The sequence below is a fragment of the Bidens hawaiensis genome, unplaced genomic scaffold, assembly GCF_021521415.1.
Source record: "Bidens hawaiensis isolate Kalapana, Puna unplaced genomic scaffold, B.hawaiensis_p1.1 tig00007783_1, whole genome shotgun sequence".
Taxonomy (NCBI): domain Eukaryota; kingdom Viridiplantae; phylum Streptophyta; class Magnoliopsida; order Asterales; family Asteraceae; genus Bidens; species Bidens hawaiensis.
In genome coordinates this window covers 918,958-939,552 of record NW_027491540.1, presented here as the reverse complement: position 1 = coordinate 939,552, position 20,595 = coordinate 918,958, and the positions used below count along the sequence as shown (strand labels likewise).

General features: G+C 33.1%; 2 protein-coding genes across 2 annotated transcripts; one reads left to right on the top strand and one right to left on the bottom strand.

Moving 5' to 3' along the window:
- The first annotated feature begins 5,883 nt into the window (after positions 1-5,883).
- LOC143636112 (phragmoplastin DRP1C) lies at positions 5,884-12,804 on the top strand. The gene is made up of 16 exons (XM_077103786.1): positions 5,884-6,034; positions 6,157-6,220; positions 6,315-6,419; positions 7,468-7,569; positions 7,891-7,941; positions 8,026-8,087; positions 8,205-8,295; positions 8,377-8,441; positions 8,564-8,758; positions 8,856-8,975; positions 9,758-9,828; positions 9,916-10,141; positions 10,224-10,274; positions 11,188-11,464; positions 12,328-12,467; positions 12,535-12,804. Exons 1-16 carry the CDS (start codon positions 5,903-5,905, stop codon positions 12,658-12,660), a joined length of 1,878 nt encoding a protein of 625 aa, XP_076959901.1. The 5' UTR covers positions 5,884-5,902; the 3' UTR covers positions 12,661-12,804.
- Positions 12,805-12,843: 39 nt separating this feature from the next.
- Positions 12,844-16,537, bottom strand: LOC143636113 (adagio protein 3-like). Its single transcript, XM_077103787.1, has 2 exons — positions 16,287-16,537; positions 12,844-14,474 (listed from the first exon to the last, which is right to left on the bottom strand). Exons 1-2 carry the CDS (start codon positions 16,535-16,537, stop codon positions 12,878-12,880), a joined length of 1,848 nt encoding a protein of 615 aa, XP_076959902.1. The 3' UTR covers positions 12,844-12,877.
- Between the last annotated feature and the right edge of the window lie 4,058 nt (positions 16,538-20,595).

The window sequence follows — 20,595 nt, the reverse complement described above, 5'->3', positions numbered from 1 at the left end:
TTAAAATGTGAAGTACGGTTTTCGTTCTTCTTCATTTAACAGTGGCAAAACTTTCCAACACTTAAACCACCATCGCCGGAAAACTAAAACTTTAGGGTTAAGATGTTTTTCTTCTTTCTTTTCACTCCAGCTACTCTATCATACCTTTAGTAATACAGAGCTCCGGTCGTCGGAGGATCAGATGACCCCCTTGATCCTCCTGTGGTTCCGCCTCTGTTAATGACGGTAACCAACAGTGGGCACATACTAGCAGCGGATGGTGGGCACGGACTGATTATTGAGTCATAATATATTAACACATACCTACAATCACGACATTCCAGCAGCCGGACTGTGGGCATCGGCCCACCCTACCAAAGCTGTAGATCCGCCCCTGTTCATAGCTGCAACCCAATTAGGATCAGTTACAACTTCTGAATTTGTTTTTAGCTCACAACTTTTATCTAAAACAGAAGTGAAACACATATTTGACAATGATAAATTTGAATAATTAACAACCTTTTCAAGGCCGTACTTGACCTTACCTTCTACAACAAAATCTTTTAAACTTTTAGGAAAACTAACATTCCTAGTAGATCACCTTAATATAGTTGGTGTATTATGTTCTATTTCGACTTCTACTCCCTCAGAAGCATTATTATTATTATTATTATTATTATTATTATTATTAGACACAACACTACCTCTGCCTACATCCCCAACCCCGCTGGAACCTGATCCTGAACTACTAGGCTGCTGATCAACATCTGCCCTGCCCATAGTAGCACTAGAACCATTTCTAGACTTCTGAGACTGATGGGTAGAAGTTTCATATCTATTATGATCAGCAATTATCTCATCTTGGGAATGTCTTGGTCATTAGTATGTTTAGTTTTAGATTGATCATACAGATAAAAAAAATTAAGTTGTTGACCTCAAAATTAATTGTGTCAACATCCTTCAAAACATGATTATTAACAAATGGAAAAATAGATTCATAAAATTTCACATCTCTAGAAAAAATTATTTGTTTTTTTATCTAAACTCCATAATTTGTATCCCTTTTTTTTATTAGAATATCCAATAAAAACACACTTTTTAGCATGACTTCAAAACTTGTTAGAGTTATTTAAAATAGTACTGAAACAAAGGCAACCAAACATTCTTAGATGACTCAAGATAGGTTTAAAACCATACACCAACTAGGTTATAAAAGTCTATCGTCCCAAACCCGTCAGGTTTTAATCGACTAATTATCTATCGGGTTTCGGGTTTCTTATCAAGTTTTGATAAAATACCTGTCCGGTTTACCCGACTGAAAACCTATCGGGTTTCTACTAGGTTTTGACAAAATATAACTATTCGATTACAAATATGGTTACCATAAAGGTAAAATATCTCAAATAAATGACATAAACATGTTTCAACAAATAATATTTTTGGAATATAGTATATATATAATAGAATAAGCTATATTGGGTACATGGGGTATATAAACAGGTAATCAGGTCGGGTCGGATATATTAGAAATCCCAAACCCGCGAAAAATTTCAAAATTAATCCCAAACCCATCCTAAACCCTAATGGGTCAGGTATTACCGGTCCCATTTATGTCGGGTTTCGGGTTTTCTCATCGGGTTTGGGTTTCATTGCCATCCCTAACACCAACTCATATGGATACCTACCATTTAACACCGAGGATGGAGTCCTATTAATCAAGTAAGCAGCAGCTAGCACACAATCAAACCAGAACCTGAGAGGAATCCCTCCTTGAAAAAGTAAAGATCTAGCTACATTTAATAAGTGCCTATGCTTCCTTTCAACAATCCCATTTTGTTGAGGAGTATAGACACAAGTTGTTTGATGAACAATCCCTTTTTCAAGACAATATAAGTTCATTTGGTTATTTACAAACTCATACCCATTATCACTTCTTAAGATCTTTACAACTTTATTAAACTGGGTTTTAATCATTATTACAAGGTTTTTAATGTTATCAAAAACTTCATTTTTATGCCTCATAAGATAAACCCAAACAGCCCTAATATAATCATCTACAATGGTGAGAAAATATCTATACCCCTCTCTGCTTGGAACCCTATACGGGCCCCATACATCAAGATGTAGTAATTCTCCTAATACTTTTGATTGATGATCACTTAAGGGAAAAGGTTCCCTATGTTGCTTTGCATTATGACAAACTTCATAAGGAACATGTGAGTCAATATTTTTAAGACTTAAATGATCTTTTAACACATCTAAAACAACATTTGATGGGTGACCCAATCTTGCATGCCACAAATTAACAGCCCTATAACTAGTGCAACACACCTTATTAGTTACCGTAGACCCACCACAAATGTACAAACCATCTCCTTGACTACCAGTCACCAGGACGCTCTTTTTTAAGAAGTCCTGTGTGTAACATTTAAATTCATCAAAGGAAATAGTCAACTTGCTATCTTTAGCAAGCTTATGAATAGACATAAGATTCACATTGTAATCAGGAACAACAAAGACATCACATAACGTAACTGTATCACTTAGTTCAATATTTCCAATTTTAGTTACCAACGCACTAGTGCCATTAGGATGGTTAACTCTTATATTCAGATCAGAAACATCTATTTGATTTATTAACACTTTATCAGACATAACCATATGCTGATTTGCTCATGAGTCAACCACCCACCCTGTCATGTTATTAATATTACTAGAACTAGCAAAGCAAAACTGAGGTTTATAAAAACTCATAAAGGGAATCCAAGGACTCATATTACCTGACACGTTACAACTTTGATGGTTGTCCCCGACTTTCTCATCTAACAGGCTTAACAACCTTAAAATTGTTCAGAAGAAAGACCATTAACAGAGAGATTACTATTATTACCATTAATAGTAGTAGTAGTAGTAGTAGTAGTAGTAGTAGTAGTAGTAGTAGTAGTAGTAGTAGTATTACCAACACACAGAATTATTACTATTACCACTTATCTTTTTTCCTTGTATTACCAACACACAGAATTATTACTATTACCACTTATCTTTTTTCCTTGCCCATTCCTAGGCTTCATCCAACTAGGATAACCAATTATCTCAAAGCACTTATCATCAGTGTGTCCCATTTTATTACAACGGGAACACTTAACACTTTAATTTTGAAATCTAGAGGTATTCTTTTTATTATCAAACATCTGATTAGATATAGAAACAAATCCCATATTTTGAGATTGTCCCTTTTGATACATATTAAATACAATTGACCCATCAACTTTATCATATGTCTCTTTTAGTTCATTCCAAACTTAAGCAAATTTAGAATAAACTTGACCTAGATACAACTCTTCAGAAACAGAATTTAAAATCCAAGTAAGCACAACAGAATTACACCAATCCCACTGTTTTGCAAGTATCTCATCATCTGTGGATCTAATGCAAGAGCCATCAATAAAACCAATTTTATTTATTTCTACTTGAAGTGCAAGACTCACTGCATTTAACCACACAGTATAATTTTCAGATCCAGTTAATTTGATACTTACAACAGTAAGGCTACTAGAATCACTAGCATGCAAATATAAAGGATTACTAGCCTCAAGTTTGCTAATCGAAGTACTCGAACTAGAAGCATCACCCATACTACAACTTACAAACAAGAAAAGCATAAAGATCAACTAATGTGCAACACGTAAAGAATACAACACAAAGAACAAGGAATGTCACCTCCTGTTAACCACTTGCTAGAACACCTAACTAATCAAATATGCCTACCCAGTTAAATCGTGTAACAGAATATAACAAGAAAATGGAAAGAACTGACCGAGGGGCGCCCAAGTTAGGGTGTTCCTTCCAAGAGTTAAGATCTACAACCTTCACTTAGGGTTATAAATCTTGACAAAAAAAATTGCGTCAACATCCAGATACACGCGAAATCACCGAATACAGTAAATGTCCCAAAAATTAGGATTCCGAATTGAAAACCCTAAATCCTTGCAATTAGTATTGATAAACAGTGGAATCCCAAGAATCAAAGCTCTTTACGCTTTGATACCATGTAAAAAATGATAATCAAAGAATAGTTGAACAACATTGATTAAATCGACAATACCAATTGAAGAACACAATACTTAGTCTTTAACAAACAAATCATCAATATGATGATCTAAATACAAAATACAGAAGATCTAACGAGCCACGATACTCGAACAAGACAAACGATACCAAACCCCAGATCAATCTAACAACCCGTAACAACTTTAGAGAGAGAGCAAGTACCAGCCTTATATCTCTTCATTATCTGCCTATACTTATATTATATAAAACCTAGAGAAAACGTTTAACATAGCAGGCACTTCAGCCCATTAAGTTCTAGTATCCATGTCCATCTCGTTTAACACATACCTCAAAAATAACATTGAATTGAAGTTAGAAAGTAACATATTAATTTTATTCTTTCAACAATAATGTCCTCATTCGTTTTGGGCAATCCTTTGTCAAAGAGCAGCACTGCCTCCATCATGTGTACGAGTGGCAATACCATACATGATTGAACGAAGAGTAGCTCTCACCAAGTTTTGAGAGAATACGTGTTAGATTAACAACATTAACAACTCTCTTCTTTATCAACCCACTAATAAACCCGGTGCGTTTGCTAACGACGCCACTCCAAGAATATTATACGTTAACTATGTGTGTATGTAACTCAATATAGAGGAATGATCAAATAGAAACCATTTTCTTTGTGAGAATGATAAGAACCAATTGAAAAATTACAAATAAAAATCAATAAATAAATGTCAAAGGGCATTATGGTACTTTGTTAAATTCTCCATCATGGCAAGTCCTATATTTGAGCATGCAATTGATCGATTACACCATATAGCAACACACTAATATTTATTATACAACAACACTATTTCATTTATAACAAGATTTAACAACACAATAATATTTCTTATGTAGCAGCACTAGTTTTATAACAACACAATCACATAACACAATAATATTTCTAAAATAACAACACAAGTTTATATAACAACACAATCATATAACAACCAATGTTTCTTATAAAACATTAGTCATAAGCATCATATAACATCACTAGTAAATATAACAACACATAAATATTTCTTATATAACACCACAACAACACTCCCAGTTTGTATAACAACACAACAATATACTTTAACAATTTATCTACACAACGTTATTTTAATCAACATAAGTGGCACGATCCAAACCCAAAAAGACACATGGATTTCATTAATTTTATATAAAAAGATAACTATGCTCTTTTTCCCAAACATATGCACGTCAGTATCAAAAATGTGATTGTATGAAATTGAAGTTACTTAATTTACACATATTTTATTGAATAAAATCCATGTTTAAATTTTGAAATTAAAAAAAAAGGTGCCCTTGATTTTCGTCAATTGATGACTAACAATTAATGGCTGCTCTTCCAGAAAAAAGTCTAATTTACCTTTCTTTGTGATTAAAAACTTCTTTCTAATTAATAATACGTAACTACCCTCTTTAAACCGTTGATTACTTAAATGGACATACTAGATCGTTTCTCACGTTTCTTATGAAAATATTGTTTCTACTAACAACCGCACTCTGTAAATATAAACACTATCTTTTGTAAATATAGAAACTATTTACGGACAGGTTGTCTCGTTACAAACCGAACTACATTTTCAACTGTTTACATAGTTCATGTTTAAATCCTAACGGCGTTAAAACGTCGGTATTGATACAGACGTGTTGGCTAGATCTTATTACCTTTTAACAACCGTTTTTTCATTCAAATCAAATCTCACTTTCTTCTATTCTCCTCCAAATCTGCATCTCAATCCAAGCCCTAAATCACACATCACTTGTTCAATCACTCAATTTCTTTCAAATTCAACCTACATTGTCATCAATGGCGACAATGGAGAGCTTGATCGGACTTGTGAACCGGATACAAATGGCCTGCACTGTCTTAGGAGATCACGGAGGCGAAGGCATGTCGCTTTGGGAAGCTCTTCCTACCGTCGCCGTTGTCGGCGGTCAGGTATATTATTATTATTATTATTATTATTATTATTATTATTATTATTATTCTAATTCTAATTGTTTACTCAGTTTGACCTATTTAATTTGATATTATTATTATTCTGTAATGAATTGGATCAGAGCTCCGGGAAGTCATCTGTCTTGGAAAGCGTTGTCGGTAGAGACTTCCTGCCTCGTGGATCTGGTAAATCTCATGATTCATTGATTCTGTATACTGATTGTTAGTGCACTCATTAGAGTTCATAAACCATAATTGTATATGTTGGTTATTATGTAAGGTATTGTTACAAGGAGGCCGTTGGTGTTGCAGCTGCATAAGATCGAAAGAGGAACTGAGTATGCAGAGTTTCTTCATGCTCCAAGGAAGAAGTTCACTGACTTTGGTATGTTATTTAGATAGAAAGATATGCAAATATACTCTATTATTGTGATTATAGATCGATTATTAATGGTACACCTAGCATGAGCACTTGTATTAGTCATCTTGTAATAGCATTACAATTATAAAGAAACTGCACAGAAAAGATAGGCAGTGTGCAGCAATTTGATCACCAAATCCAAAATTATCAGTTACAACTTACAATTAAAGACATTCCTGATTATGTCCGGTATAAGCTTGATTGGATCCTGCTTTGCCTTTTGCAAATTACAGTTAGAAAGATTACTGATTTATTTTCTCTCCTGACCTGTCTCAACTCATAAATGATGAAAATTTTGGATTTGAAAGCTCAAATTATGTTGAAACAATGGACACCTAGTAGGATCGGCTGTCTCACTGCATGTTAGTTTAGATCAAGATCTTCTACGCTCATTTCCTTTCATATATGAACTGCATATGCAATAATTTGCCTAGTCCTATTGAAGTGTATGGCTTCATCTTGATCTCTCAAATTATAGAAAGGCTTCACATGTTATCAATACACTTAAGAAGTGCCACTTTTCAAATTACTTGTTAGCTATTCGAGTACAGGCAAAACTATACAGGGAATAAACAATTAACAAAAAAAAATCCTGATTCCCATTTTTGTATGACACGGTAATTCCTCCAATTGGAGCAATGTGGAAAACTCTAAAGTCACATAATGAAATATCCATAAAAGATACATTGGGTTCAATTATAAAAGATGCATAAGAAAGAATTACTCTTATGCCCATATTCCTGCAATATACTGTTTGATTGTTTTTATCATTGGATGATATGCTGATCTTACGTATTCATTTATTTTATTTTATCATGATTTTAGGTGAAAGTAGAGTGCCTAAAGATGTAATATCTGTCTAAATAGTTATTACAATAAAGTATCATTTGTTTCTCCATGAAAATCATTATTCTACATTTATGTAAATGCTTAGCTCCAATATATGTGTCGCGATGAATGATTATACCAAATTATATGTTAGATCACTAATTTTTTGTTTCTCCTAGAGCAGCTGCTGTGCGTAAGGAGATTGAAGATGAGACAGAGCGTGTTACTGGGAGATCAAAGGCAATTTCTAACCGTCCAATTCATCTTAGCATATATTCTCCAAATGGTACTCTTACTTTCAGTGGTTACTAGTTCACAATCATATATAGCTTTATATACATTTTCATCAATTTGAATTTTATTTATGATTTAGTGTGTAAATAATTGCAACTGTAAAGTCAGCCTCTTTTTGAACCATGCATTCGTTAATCCAAAATTTTTTGAAGTTCTTTCATGGTTTACTCCAATGTTTGACTTTTGATATGTGCGGTCAAATTCCATTGTTTCCTTCCCTTTTGTTTCTATTTGGCATACGGCATCTTCATAATCTTGGTGCATGATTTGTTTGGGATACATCAACATTAACTGCATGATATTTGTTTTACAGTTGTGAACCTGACTCTTATAGATCTTCCCGGGTTAACAAAAGTTGCTGTAGGTGAGATTTTACTATTAAAAAGGTGTTACTTAATTTGTCCAGCCTTAAGGGTTAAACTATAACAACATATTCGGGCTTTTTCAGAGGGACAACCAGAGTCAATTGTTGAAGATATTGAAAACATGGTCCGTTCGTATGTTGAGAAGGTAAGAGAACTTATGTTGAATGTATTTATAGCATAAATTGTGTGTGTGTGCCGGGGCTAGTTTCAGATTTTCCACTGGGTTCGTCACTTTGTCTAATAAAAAATCTTTCTTTTGTAGCCAAATTGCATTATTTTAGCAATTTCTCCTGCTAATCAAGATATTGCCACATCTGATGCTATAAAGCTGGCTAGAGAAGTTGATCCTACGGGTATTTTACGGTCGCTAAAACAGATTTTCATGATTCTTGAATTAAGATACTAAATTCTTTACATTATACCTTATTTTGTAGGTGAACGAACATTTGGAGTGGTAACTAAACTCGATCTCATGGATAGAGGAACCAACTGCTTAGATGTATGAGTTTTATCATCTCACCAGTTTTCTAACATATTTTTCACTTTGATTGCTTAAAGCTAGAATTATTAGGTGTTTATAATATTATATAAAGATTAAAATTTCTTATAATGTAATGACAGGTTCTTGAAGGAAGGTCTTACAAACTTCAACATCCATGGGTCGGGATTGTGAACCGTTCACAAGCCGATATTAACAAGAATGTTGATATGATGGCTGCTAGAAGAAAGGAGCAAGAATATTTTGAATCTAGCACTGATTATGGACACCTGGCACCTAAAATGGGTTCAGTATATCTTGCAAAGCTTTTATCCAAGGTACTTGTTCTGTCCTTAAATGCTTGATTAGTTTATTACAGTTTTCTTCATCATATGATTTGACAAATTTCTGATTTCTGTCTTGTTTTCACATCAGCACTTAGAGAATGTTATCAGGCAGAAGATTCCAAGCATAATTGCTTTGATTAATAAGAATATTGATGATATTAATGCTGAGTTGGACCGTATCGGCAGGCCAATCGGATCAGATGGAGGGGTAACTGATTAATGAACTCCGTTATAAACAACCAATATACTTTCTTATGCTTCACAAAAAAATAAATCGTAGCCTAATTATGTAATATTAAAGTCTCTCATTTTGTTAAAGTCCCTAAATTTGTCTTAAATGCACACTTTTGAATATATTTTTGGGCAAGTATCACAAAAACCAACATACTTTCTATTTTTCTCACAAAAGCCCCTCAACAGTTTTTTTGCACATTAAGATCTATATTTGAACAAAATTGTGGCATTTGTTTTTAAAACAATTTGGAATGGATACACATCCGGTTGTTATGTTTTTATCCCACTTGCTTTCTAAAACAATTTGAATGTACAGTTTCCAAGTTGTGTTTTTAAAAAATCACAATTTTGTTCAAATTTAACATGTAGAGGGACTTTAGCGTGCATATAACTGTTGAGGGACTTTTGTGAGAAAAAAAATAGAAAATATGCTGTCTTTTCATGTATTTGCTCTATTTCTTTTCTTTTTAAATAATGACTTGTTAACTCTTAAATTGGTCAAAATAAGATGGTATAAATTTTTTATACAAACATGTTCACCTTATCAAGTTTGACAAATAAAAGAACTAGCAAGTACAGAACCAGTTTTGTGGCTTTTTGGTGAATTTTTACAAACAAAGAGAATTTTTCATGAAAAATAAAAAGTATATTGGTTTTCAATGACATTAGTCTTAAGTAAACTTATTCTTAAGCACTATAATAATAATCAATTTTGTACTTATTTCAAATTTCTTGTTTGATTATTATTATCAACAGGCACAACTTTATACAATCTTGGAATTGTGTCGTGCGTTTGATCGTGTGTTCAAAGAGCACCTTGATGGAGGGTAAGTAATAACTTTTATATAAATTCCTCATCTTATTCCATTAATTTAAACATGAATCTAGCAGTATAAACGGGGTTTCTTTTTCAGGCGACCAGGTGGAGACAGGATATATGGAGTGTTTGATCATCAACTACCAGCAGCAATGAAAAAGCTCCCATTGGACCGCCACTTGTCACCCAGTAATGTCAGAAAAGTTGTTTCAGAAGCTGACGGTTATCAGCCTCACTTGGTTGCACCTGAGCAAGGATATAGAAGACTTATAGATGGATCTCTTGGTTATTTCAAGGGCCCAGCTGAAGCTTCTGTTGATGCAGTAAGTATATTATTATATAATAAATAAACTGTTTTTTTATTAATAAACAAATAAAAAAAATATAACTATGTTTTTCTCGCAGGTACACTTCATTTTGAAAGAACTTGTGAGGAAATCTATAGCAGAGACAGTGGTAAGTAAATCGTTACTTGCATCACTTTCTATCACTTTTATTGTTTTTTATATACATACATTTATGATTTTAAATTTGTAATTGTCATGTATAACAATATATATGTATTATTTAGTTGTTTTTATCATATTTTTATATTTAATTATGAATATTATGTAAATATATATTTAATATATTAAATTAGAATTATATAAATAATATGCTCGTTTAGGTTGGTGAGCCTAGTCGAGCACGATAAATGGCGCTTGGGCTCGTGCTTGTTTAGACCTGTAAATGAACCCAACTTTCAGTAACCGTTTAGCGAGAAGTTTATGTTCGCTTATTAAATATACAAACAAACATGACACAAACGAACGAACATGAATACATGCCTCGTTCATTTATGTTCGTGAATGTTTGTTTACGTTCATTTAGTTTACGCCTGTTTAAGTTCGTTCATTAATATATTCATTTAAACTTTTAGGCTCATTACAACTTAGTCTAGTTTTAATAATCTTTTAGGTCCAACACATTGTTGTTCACATTTACTTCTAACTGGTTTTAACTCAGTTATGAGGATTTATCTATGCATAATTATGTTCGTTCCCTTACGTTCGTGAACCCTACTTTATACTGTTAACGGACGAACAAGAAAGATCCGTTCGTTTAATTGTTCGTGTTCAATCATAGTTAAACGAACAAACATTAACATGCTTTGTTCGTGTTCATTCGGTTCGTTTATCTATGTTCGTTTTTATTAGATGAGCTCCAATAGAGGCTCAAGTTCGTTTAAGCTAGGCCTGATTCAAGCTTATGAATGGCTCGTTTCCCTGGTCAATACTTATGAGATGTGATTATTCTTTTGCATTTTGAGGATGTTTTGTTTGTAACAAAAACTAAATAGGATTTTCAAAAATTTTGTGAGTACTTGCAGGAGTTGAAGCGGTTCCCGTCACTCCAGGCTGACATAGCAGCTGCTGCAAATGAATCACTGGAAAAGTTTCGTGATGAAAGCCGAAAGACGGTTAGTCGCCTGGTGGAAATGGAATCTACTTATCTAACAGTAGAATTCTTCCGGAAGATTCATGAATCTGATAAGAATCCTAGAGATATGCCTGATAAGAATCATAAAGATGATAAGCATTCAAACAGGTCGGGCCCAAATGCAGCAGCACCAGATCGTTATGATGATTATCATTTCAGAAAGATCGGTAAACACATTATCTCTTGTGTCTTTTATAATGTTGATGCTAGAGGTGGCAAGATGGGTGGGTTGGGTAACGAGTCAAATGGATTCGTGCTGAAAAGTGTCGACCCGCAAACACCTTTTTGTTTACTTAAGAACTTTTTATAAAATGACACTGAGGTTGGACAGCCTTCAATGATTTGACCTATTAAACCTAGGCTTGTAAACTAACCGAATGAACACGAACAATGTTCTCTTGGCTTTCTTTTTTCATTTTGAAAAGGAATGTGTTCGTGTTTGTTTATGTTTGTTAACACTATAAACAAACGGCTTATAAACGTAACTGAGTATAGATAAATGAACATAACTGAGCTAAAACTAATTAAAAGTAAATATGAATAATATGTCGGGCTTTAAAAGTTATTAATACTAGACCATATTGTAATGGGCCTAAAAATATTTGAATGAATATATTAACGAACGTAAAGGAACAAACTTAATCAAACGTAAACTAACGAATGCACATGAACAAACATTCACAAACACAAAAGAATGAACGAGGCATGTGCTCTTGTTAGTTCGTATTATTAAATGAATAAATTTTTTGTTCATGTTATTCATTTATTTAATATACAAACATGAGCAAACATCCTGTCAGTTCACGAACGGTTCACTAAATGTTCAATTCATTTACAAGCCTGGTTAAACCCATTCTCTTTTGGCTATCTGACCCCGTTTAAGACAACATGTAACCCAAACCAACGTAATAATGTTTAGACTTTATCTATTATGATCAATATCAATTATCATGATTCATGCATTTTGAGTGCCATATCATACTATTATAATTGATCTGCTTTCTGAGAAGTTTTAAGTGATGGTGATCAGGGTCGAACGTCTCTGCTTACATTGGTATGGTTTGTGATACTTTGAAGAACACAATACCGAAGGCTGTCGTTTATTGTCAAGTCCGAGAAGCAAGGAGATCATTGCTTAATCTCTTCTATGCACAAATTGGTAGAAAAGAGGTATGTTTATGTTCTTTAAGCTAATAATTCCATGATTAAAAATTATTAATAACCTGTTATTATGCAGAAAGAACAACTTGGTAAAATGTTGGACGAAGATCCGTCACTAATGGAAAAGAGAGACATGCTAGCCAAGAGACTTCAGTTGTACAAGTCGGCTCGAGACGATATCGATTCGGTCGCATGGAAGTGAGTGTCAAAACCTGGTATGATTGGTATTCAACAAGTTTTAAAATTCTTGCTATGTTGTACTCTATATCATATTCATTACTTGTAGAGTGAGTGAAAAATTTTACAGATAATGTGATCAAATATATCGTTTTGTTTCTGTGAAATATATATACAAACCTCAGCAAACATTTAGACAACGTAGTTTATTATCTAAAAACACGCCCACTAGGTGATATAGATCATGGTCTGCTAGCCAAGCACAACTCATGCAACTCATTAAGAACCCACTCTTCACCCGTGTGACCACCCAACACAAGCACGCGCGTACCCCCGACCACACAAGTACTATGACCCCAAGCAAACTTAGGTGCTTGACCGGGCACGTTTAAAATCCTCCAAGACAGTTTCTCCTCCGATGGGTCAAGTAAGAACACTTGAGAAGGCGAGTGTAGGCCTGCAATCGAACCGCCAAATATTATAACGCGCCCACATGGCATACTCATTGCTACATGGTCAAGCCGAGGCGGTGGGACCACCGCGCTTTGGCTCCCGACCCCTGTAAACGCATTGCATTCCAAAACCCTCCATTGTGGATTCTCGTCAACTAGATCTATCGTGTATGCCTCGCTTGATCTTAACCTTAAATGACCACTATTAGCAAGTCCGCCAAACATAAGAATCTTGGTCTGCCCGTAAACTGAGAGCGAATGTCCCAATCGCGAAGGTGGGACCCGTGAACTCGGAATCTCCCTCCACATTGGTTTTTCCATAGTGAGATCAAGCAAAAACGTGTCGTTTAACAGTACTCCCGCGTCGGTGCACCCACCCGAGACCACGAGTTTAGACCCTTCGATGGTGCATGAGCTGTGCCAAGATCTAGGAACTGGTGGACCACCACCGAACACTTCAATCCATGTTGGTTGTTTAGCATCTAAATCAAGAACAAACACATCATTCAACAATCCTTGTTTCCCACACCCACCAAACACCACCAACCACGACCCGTTAAGGCACGAGAGCGTGTGACCCCACCGCCCCGGTGGCGCTGACTTCACACTCACCTGCCTCCATTGTGGATTCACAGCATCTAGATTAAGTACAAATGTATCATCCATTGGTTGCATGTTAACCCCTTCCCCCCCAAACAAAACCAACCGGTTCCCTGCCGCACACGCGCTAAAATTACAGCGCGACGGCTCCACTGCACCACCGACTCTAACTTTCTTCCAACAAACCGCTTCAAGCGTAGTGAGTTCACGCGCCAGCCGACCCCATCCCAACTTCTTAGTCATATGTTCCAATGCACATGTCACCTCTCTCCCCCAAGCATTTTGACACACCATTTTCCTAACATGCTCGTTTTTCGTAAGCTTGCGTATTCGTCTACAAACCGACCCAATCGAAGCAACATCTCTAAGTGTCAACCGAGACAAAATGTTTTGAGCCATCACTTCATCAGAAAGTTGAAGAATTGGGCACACCTCCCGAATCTCAGCATACTTGATCTGCCCACTTTTTGGTGAATATTTACCCGTTGGTTGATCCCGTTTGTTCTTACAACTTTCTTTAAAAACAGGGTATGATACGCTGTTTAGGTCGATATTGGTTTGTGTGAACACTTGGATGCCGATAATGTGTGTGGCTACTCCGTCATCATCGTGTATGGATGCGAGTCTTAGGCGGTTGACCAGTGGCGTACCATCTTTTCTGAAGTTGAGAAGCTCGCCCTGAAAATCAATGCCTTCATCAAGGCATCTTCTGATCTCGGAAACACAAACGGGATCCACCAATGGGTGTCGTCTTTGAGTTCTTGGGTCTCTGTACTGCAAGAAGCGACTGAGAACAAACGTTTCCATATCAAAAACATCATCTACATTTGCTTTTTATTTATAAATTTATTTAAAGATATGGGAAATGAGGTAGTGAATCAAATAAAAAAGAATATTAAAATACCTATGAAGTATTATAATCAAGAACTGGGATGGGCAAATAAATGATACTTGGTACTGGTACCAACTTTTTGGGAGCGGGATTATCGGGATCGGTACTAATACATGGATAGTTTTAAGCCTGTTGATGGTTATTTAATTTTATCAAATTTTCTGCTGTTATTAAGGTTAATATTTTAAGAACAAATTTTATCAAACCAAGGTGATATAATAAAAGTGGTGTGTTTAGCTGTTAAACAAATTGCAGTTTTAGAAAATGACAAGTTTTTTTTAGCCGTTTTCAAGTTTTAGCCGTTTTATAGTTTTAGACTATCTCCATCTACAAATCATCCCAACCCAAACTTTATTATAAAATTAATTTCTTTCCCTTACCCAACCAAATCCAAACTTTTTACACTCATTAGCAACTCAACCTTTACTATTATTATTAAATGAATATAATTTATGATTGTTTTTCATTGAAAGTAGTTAGAAATATAAAAGATAATAATTTATGTTAAAAATAATAAATATTTAATTTAAAAAATAAGTTTTATTCAAAAAATCTTATGAACCAATAGAAAGATGTCAAATGCCAGACAAGATAAATATTAAAATTAATATTTATTTTATATTGAAAAATGCATTTTAAGCAAACTCTGTTTTGATTAAAATTTATATTGGTGTGTTAGTAAAAAAATGCTGAACACGACTGTGTTTTTAGATTTTTATAAAAACCCTAATTATTAGACGTTATTAGAAAAAAATAAGATTAGAGTTAAAACTAATTGTTGTGAAAGAAAAAAGAAAAGAAAATTAGAAATACATCCATTCATATCATGACAAGTGGGACAAAGAACAATATTGCAAACTAGGTTGTTCTCACAAACTAGTTTGCTTTAAATTAAAGTTTTTTCAATTATTTTTATTTTCAAATAAAGTTACAAACTCATTTAAAATTGTCAATGAGAGTAGTCTTATAATTTTATATTTCAAATTGGTTAGTTTGTATTGCAATTTCTAAGATAGTACATGATGGTTGATGAAAATAATATATACACACATAATTGTTTCGACCTTTTTTAAAAATAAATGGGAAAACAAAAGGTTAATTTGTTTAAGTTTGAAACAACATAAAAATCTGAAACCAATAAAAATGGTTAGATATTTTCCTTCACATATGTTATATAAACCAAACCAACCACATGACTAAGGGGGTGTTTGGCCTGGCTTTTATTTTTTAGCTTATTCTTATATTTCAAAGTAGATTATAGCTTATTTTCTATTATTTGATAAACTTTTTTAAGTGTTTGGATTAACTTATATTCTACAAAATGATAATAAGTTGTTAAATCCACTGATTTTTAATTTGTTATAATAATAAGTTGTTTCAATAATTATTAATCCACCGCCATTTGAGGGCAAATGAATAACCTAGACCTTTACACAAATAAGCTAAAAAACCATCTTCAAACACGCTTATTCAAATTAGCTTGTATAAGCTTATAAGCATACGCTTAAAAAGCTATAAGATTTGTTAAAAAAACTTATTTTGTAAAAAAAAAAAAAAGCTAAAATAACTATAATAAGCCTTGGTTAAAAAAAAAGCTATGCCAAACAGCCCCTGACTTAAAAGTTAAGTAATGATATATTGTAAAAATATATATATATATATGATATGATGTAACTGAATAATAAGAATGAAAGAAAGGGTGGGTACCAGTTCCGGCCAAGGACTTCATCGGCGCGATAACCGGTGACGGATTCGAAAACCTTATTGACGTAAATTACAGGACAATCTGGTTCCATGGCATCGGAAACTACAATAGACGTCGGCATCATCGGATTGGGATTGATGAACGCTAATGAAAACCCACTGTCGTCGTCGTTTTCGGCATCACCGTAGGAATCATATTTGAGCCTTTTGGTGGTGGTGAGATCCTGTGTGTCGTGGTCTCTGGTAATCCCCATAAGCTATTATTATGATCCAAGAAAATAAAATGAAAAACAAGAATGAAGAGAAGAATGGCACACGGATATTATTTATTCAACTTTTCCAAAATATCTATCTGCAAAATATCTGTATTAATTAATATTATAAAATAATAAAAAAACATTCCCCAATCATAGTCACCCAATTACCGCCTGACACGTATTCCTTTCTAATTTGTGCTTCATGGTCTTCCGTGATTAATATATGTCATCCCAACCGAGTTTTATCGCAATGGCTTTTCCTTGAAATAGGAGATACGAGGTTTAAGCTATCCAGTGTCGTCTGTGATTACAACGCATGTGAAATCGCGTTTTGCCATTGGGTTAACCCGGGCAGCCGTGCTTTGTTCGTTGGTTATTCAAGAAAAATATTTTATCCGTAATTGAAGTAAACTAATGAGACCATTTATGCAGTTATTTATGAAAAGTAAGTTAGCAAAACGAATACATACCATGAAGGTAATAGGATCATACCTCTATCTATTCTTTTATGAATTTGAATATAACACAGTGTTTAGAAATCTCAAATATTAAATTGTATATACTTTAAAGTTGTACCAATCATTCAAGCGGGTTAGAACTAAAATAGTATATAATAATAGTTAAAATAAACTTGTAAAGTTTTGGTTTTAGTTAAATAAATTTATGAAGTACAAAGTCTATTAAAATTCAAACAAACCCATGGTGTTGTTTTATTTTTTTAGTAATATTTTAAGAGAATAAAATGAAAATATATAACATACAATGAAGTGCTGTATATATAGCTTATGAAGATATACAAGGTGTGAATAAAATAATGGAACTTGCATAAAATGGTCACACCATATGCATTAGAATGTACACAAGTCAAATAGTAAAAGTCACTCGCGTTTAAAACTTGCAAATTAAATGAAAGGTAAATTGTAAGTTGTAAAAAATAGGTAAAAAGTGTTTATACATTTTAGTTATGACTATTTAAAATTGGTTTAAGAACAAAGGTCTCTCTTGTTAAATAAGAAGCACACATTTAAATAATCAGAGTCGATCAAAATAAAATCAGTTTAAAGAAGAAAACTGTAACATGTAACTGTTTGATTTTCTTTTTGTTACTTCAAATTCAAACGTGACATACAATCAAGGGTGGAGGAGTCGCACCTAACCGTGCATGTTTTTTCGAGGGCCTAAAATTATATATGTATATACTAAAATGGAAAAACAATCGTACACAATTATTTATGTTAGGGCCTACTAAGATAAATGTTTTGCTTGGTAATGAATTCATCGTACGCAAATGCCGAACCTGTTAGGTGAGTTACTATTAAACTATTATATATATATATATATATATATATATATCAAAAACTAACTTTCTGACCACTCTCATTTTATACTGAGTTAATTTTTTTACATGCTGACGCGTGTCTTTGTTACTCCACCTTATTGGTTATTTACCTTTTTTTTAATTATACTCTCCCTCTCTCACCGCCGTTTCTCTCATGGCAGTGATGGACCGTCTTTCTATGTCTCGCCGTCAACGTCGTAGCGTCTTCGTGACGGCACCGGTCGCATCTCCCTCTGTCGTATGTCCACGGCGTCGCGCTTCCGTTTCCGTCGGAATTGCGATCGTCTTCAGTTTATTTTAATTTTTTGGGTCTTAACTTGGGAGTTGTGTTTCGTCTTCCGACATCTACCTTCGTCATATGTGGTATGTCGACGGAATTGTGTTGTTTATTATCATTTCTAGCGTTTTAAATTGGGGGTTTATTTCCTTCTTTCTTCTGCTTTGTTCGATTCAATATTTTCTGAACAGATAAAAAATTAACACATAACTGATATGATTAGAAAACAAAACCCTCCATGTTTATGGTGTGGAGACACTTATTACCTAAGTGTATGTTTGTGTTGGTCTTATGGTTTACAAAAAGCAATTTGTAGATCTTATGTTAAGGTTTCAAGTTATTCTATCAACAGTAAACACAGATTTAAAAACACTATTTTGCATAAATTGTTGCAGGAATGTACAGCCTTTATATGTATAAGGTGCTCTTCAACAATTGATATGTGCAAAGTTAATTAACGCCAAGACGACGACTTCGAAACGTTAACATGTTTGTTTTTACTTCATTTTATGCTTCAGTTTATAAATAAAAAAAAATCAATATGATAATTTTTAGTCTTCACTTCTCAGGTTTCAGGATCGAAATTTTTCACCTATAGACCGTATTTAGCGGACATATGACTATGGTTTTTCTCTGCTATCACATAACATAATACATGCCCCCGAGCGCGACAACACACGGGTTAAAAACCTTGTTATATCTTTAAAAATAAAAATAATTCACATCATCTTAAACCCAAAATATTAATTTTACTATTATTGTTATTGTTGTTACTATTATATTTTTTATGCTGATATAATTATATTATTGGTATGCTTATTATAATATTTATATATCGTTTTTATGATTATTGATGCATTATTAGATTTGTATTATTCCTTTGTTTAAAAATCTAATTATTACAAAACAGTGACAAATTTAGATTTAAAAGTATAATCTAGCATTTACTGATGAGTTCCAGTGGACTCCAATCTCCATAAAAACATATTGTTCTTAACTTAAATAGTTCAGTTGAGTTTTAAGCTAGTGAGATTCTAATCTACAGGAAGACCGTATAGTTTTTAACTTGAGCAGATTAGTTGAATTTTAAGTGAGACTCTAATCTCCCAAAAATATATTGTTCTAAACTTAAATTAGTTGAGTCAAACTCGTTTAATTCATCTAAACATGTTGATCTTACTTTTATTGGTCAATCATGTTTTCATGTTAATCCAGATTACATATGTTTTACATCTCAATGAATACAACTAACGACGCTAACCAGTAAAATATTTCTAAATAAAAAGTTAAAAAAAACTTAAATATTATTATAACCTCTAATTGATTAAAGAAGTGGACCAAAGAGAGAAGAATAAACAAAAGATTCATGGGGCGGTGGAATTGGCACTACTACCAGCTTTGCAACTCAGCAAGATATTTTTAAGATATTTGTCCCACGTCATCATAGTATTTCTATCTTGGATATTTCGATCATGACATGTCGCGAATCTTTCTCTCCAGATCGTGTTTTGATATTTTATGATCAACGGTTGTATGATTCCATATGATTTTCAAATTAATGCGTTTATCTTACTATACCATAAAACCAACATATATTTTTCATATGTCATTTAATTAGGTTGTTCGCATAGGATGTCAAATACACAATTTCTATAAATAAATTATCCACCTAATAAACAATTTAATTTTAAACATTAACTCATAAGTTGAACAATATTTCAAAATAAATGGTTATAATCACCATTTATTGAGTAGCAGAAGCAATTAATTGTTTTCATTGTTATTTTTTAAAATTTTGAGACTTTGCTATATTTTTTTTTTGGATTTTGGAAAATTATTTATGAACGTTTGGACTGGATGTATGGATGTTTCGATTGAAATGGTGATTTAAGTCACAAAGTTTGGATTTTATTGTCACTTTGTTAAGCGATTTAATCAAAATTATAATTGTTATATCTCATTGTTATATTCATATTTGTAGCATTCTTTATGTTGTTTACTTATATGTTTTATAATTTTAATAAAAATAGTTTTTATAGCACACAACTTATGTTACAGCATTTACATGTTTAAGATTTGTAGCTTACAACATATGATTTCAGTAAATGATGAACTTTTAATTAATATATCATTTTTAATTTCATGGTATAAGTTATAAATATGTTTTAAATTGTTATTTATCTTTGTTTTTGTTTGTATGTTGGATTTTTTTAATTAAAATAAAAATGTGATACATTATAGTAATAATGTTAGATTATCTAGCTGTTTACAATTCATTAAAATGTATAGCACATACATATATATACATATATATATATGTATATATGAAGTTTTATATATTTCCATTCGTGTTTAACACGGGATCTAACCTAGTTGTACATTATTATAAACCTTTGTTTTTATGAACTGCTTACATACTAGTGCAAATGATAACTATTG

Excerpts from the sequence above, each read along its gene's own strand:
- LOC143636112 (XM_077103786.1), top strand. The coding sequence starts at position 5,903 with ATGGCGACAATGGAGAGCTTGATCGGACTTGTGAACCGGATACAAATG. Across the intron at positions 7,570-7,890 it reads TAGCATATATTCTCCAAATG|TTGTGAACCTGACTCTTATA; the intron begins GTACTCTTACTT and ends TTTGTTTTACAG. Across the intron at positions 11,465-12,327 it reads TTATCATTTCAGAAAGATCG|GGTCGAACGTCTCTGCTTAC; the intron begins GTAAACACATTA and ends GATGGTGATCAG.
- LOC143636113 (XM_077103787.1), bottom strand. The coding sequence starts at position 16,537 with ATGGGGATTACCAGAGACCACGACACACAGGATCTCACCACCACCAAA. Across the intron at positions 14,475-16,286 it reads GAAGTCCTTGGCCGGAACTG|TCGCTTCTTGCAGTACAGAG; the intron begins GTACCCACCCTT and ends GTTTGTTCTCAG.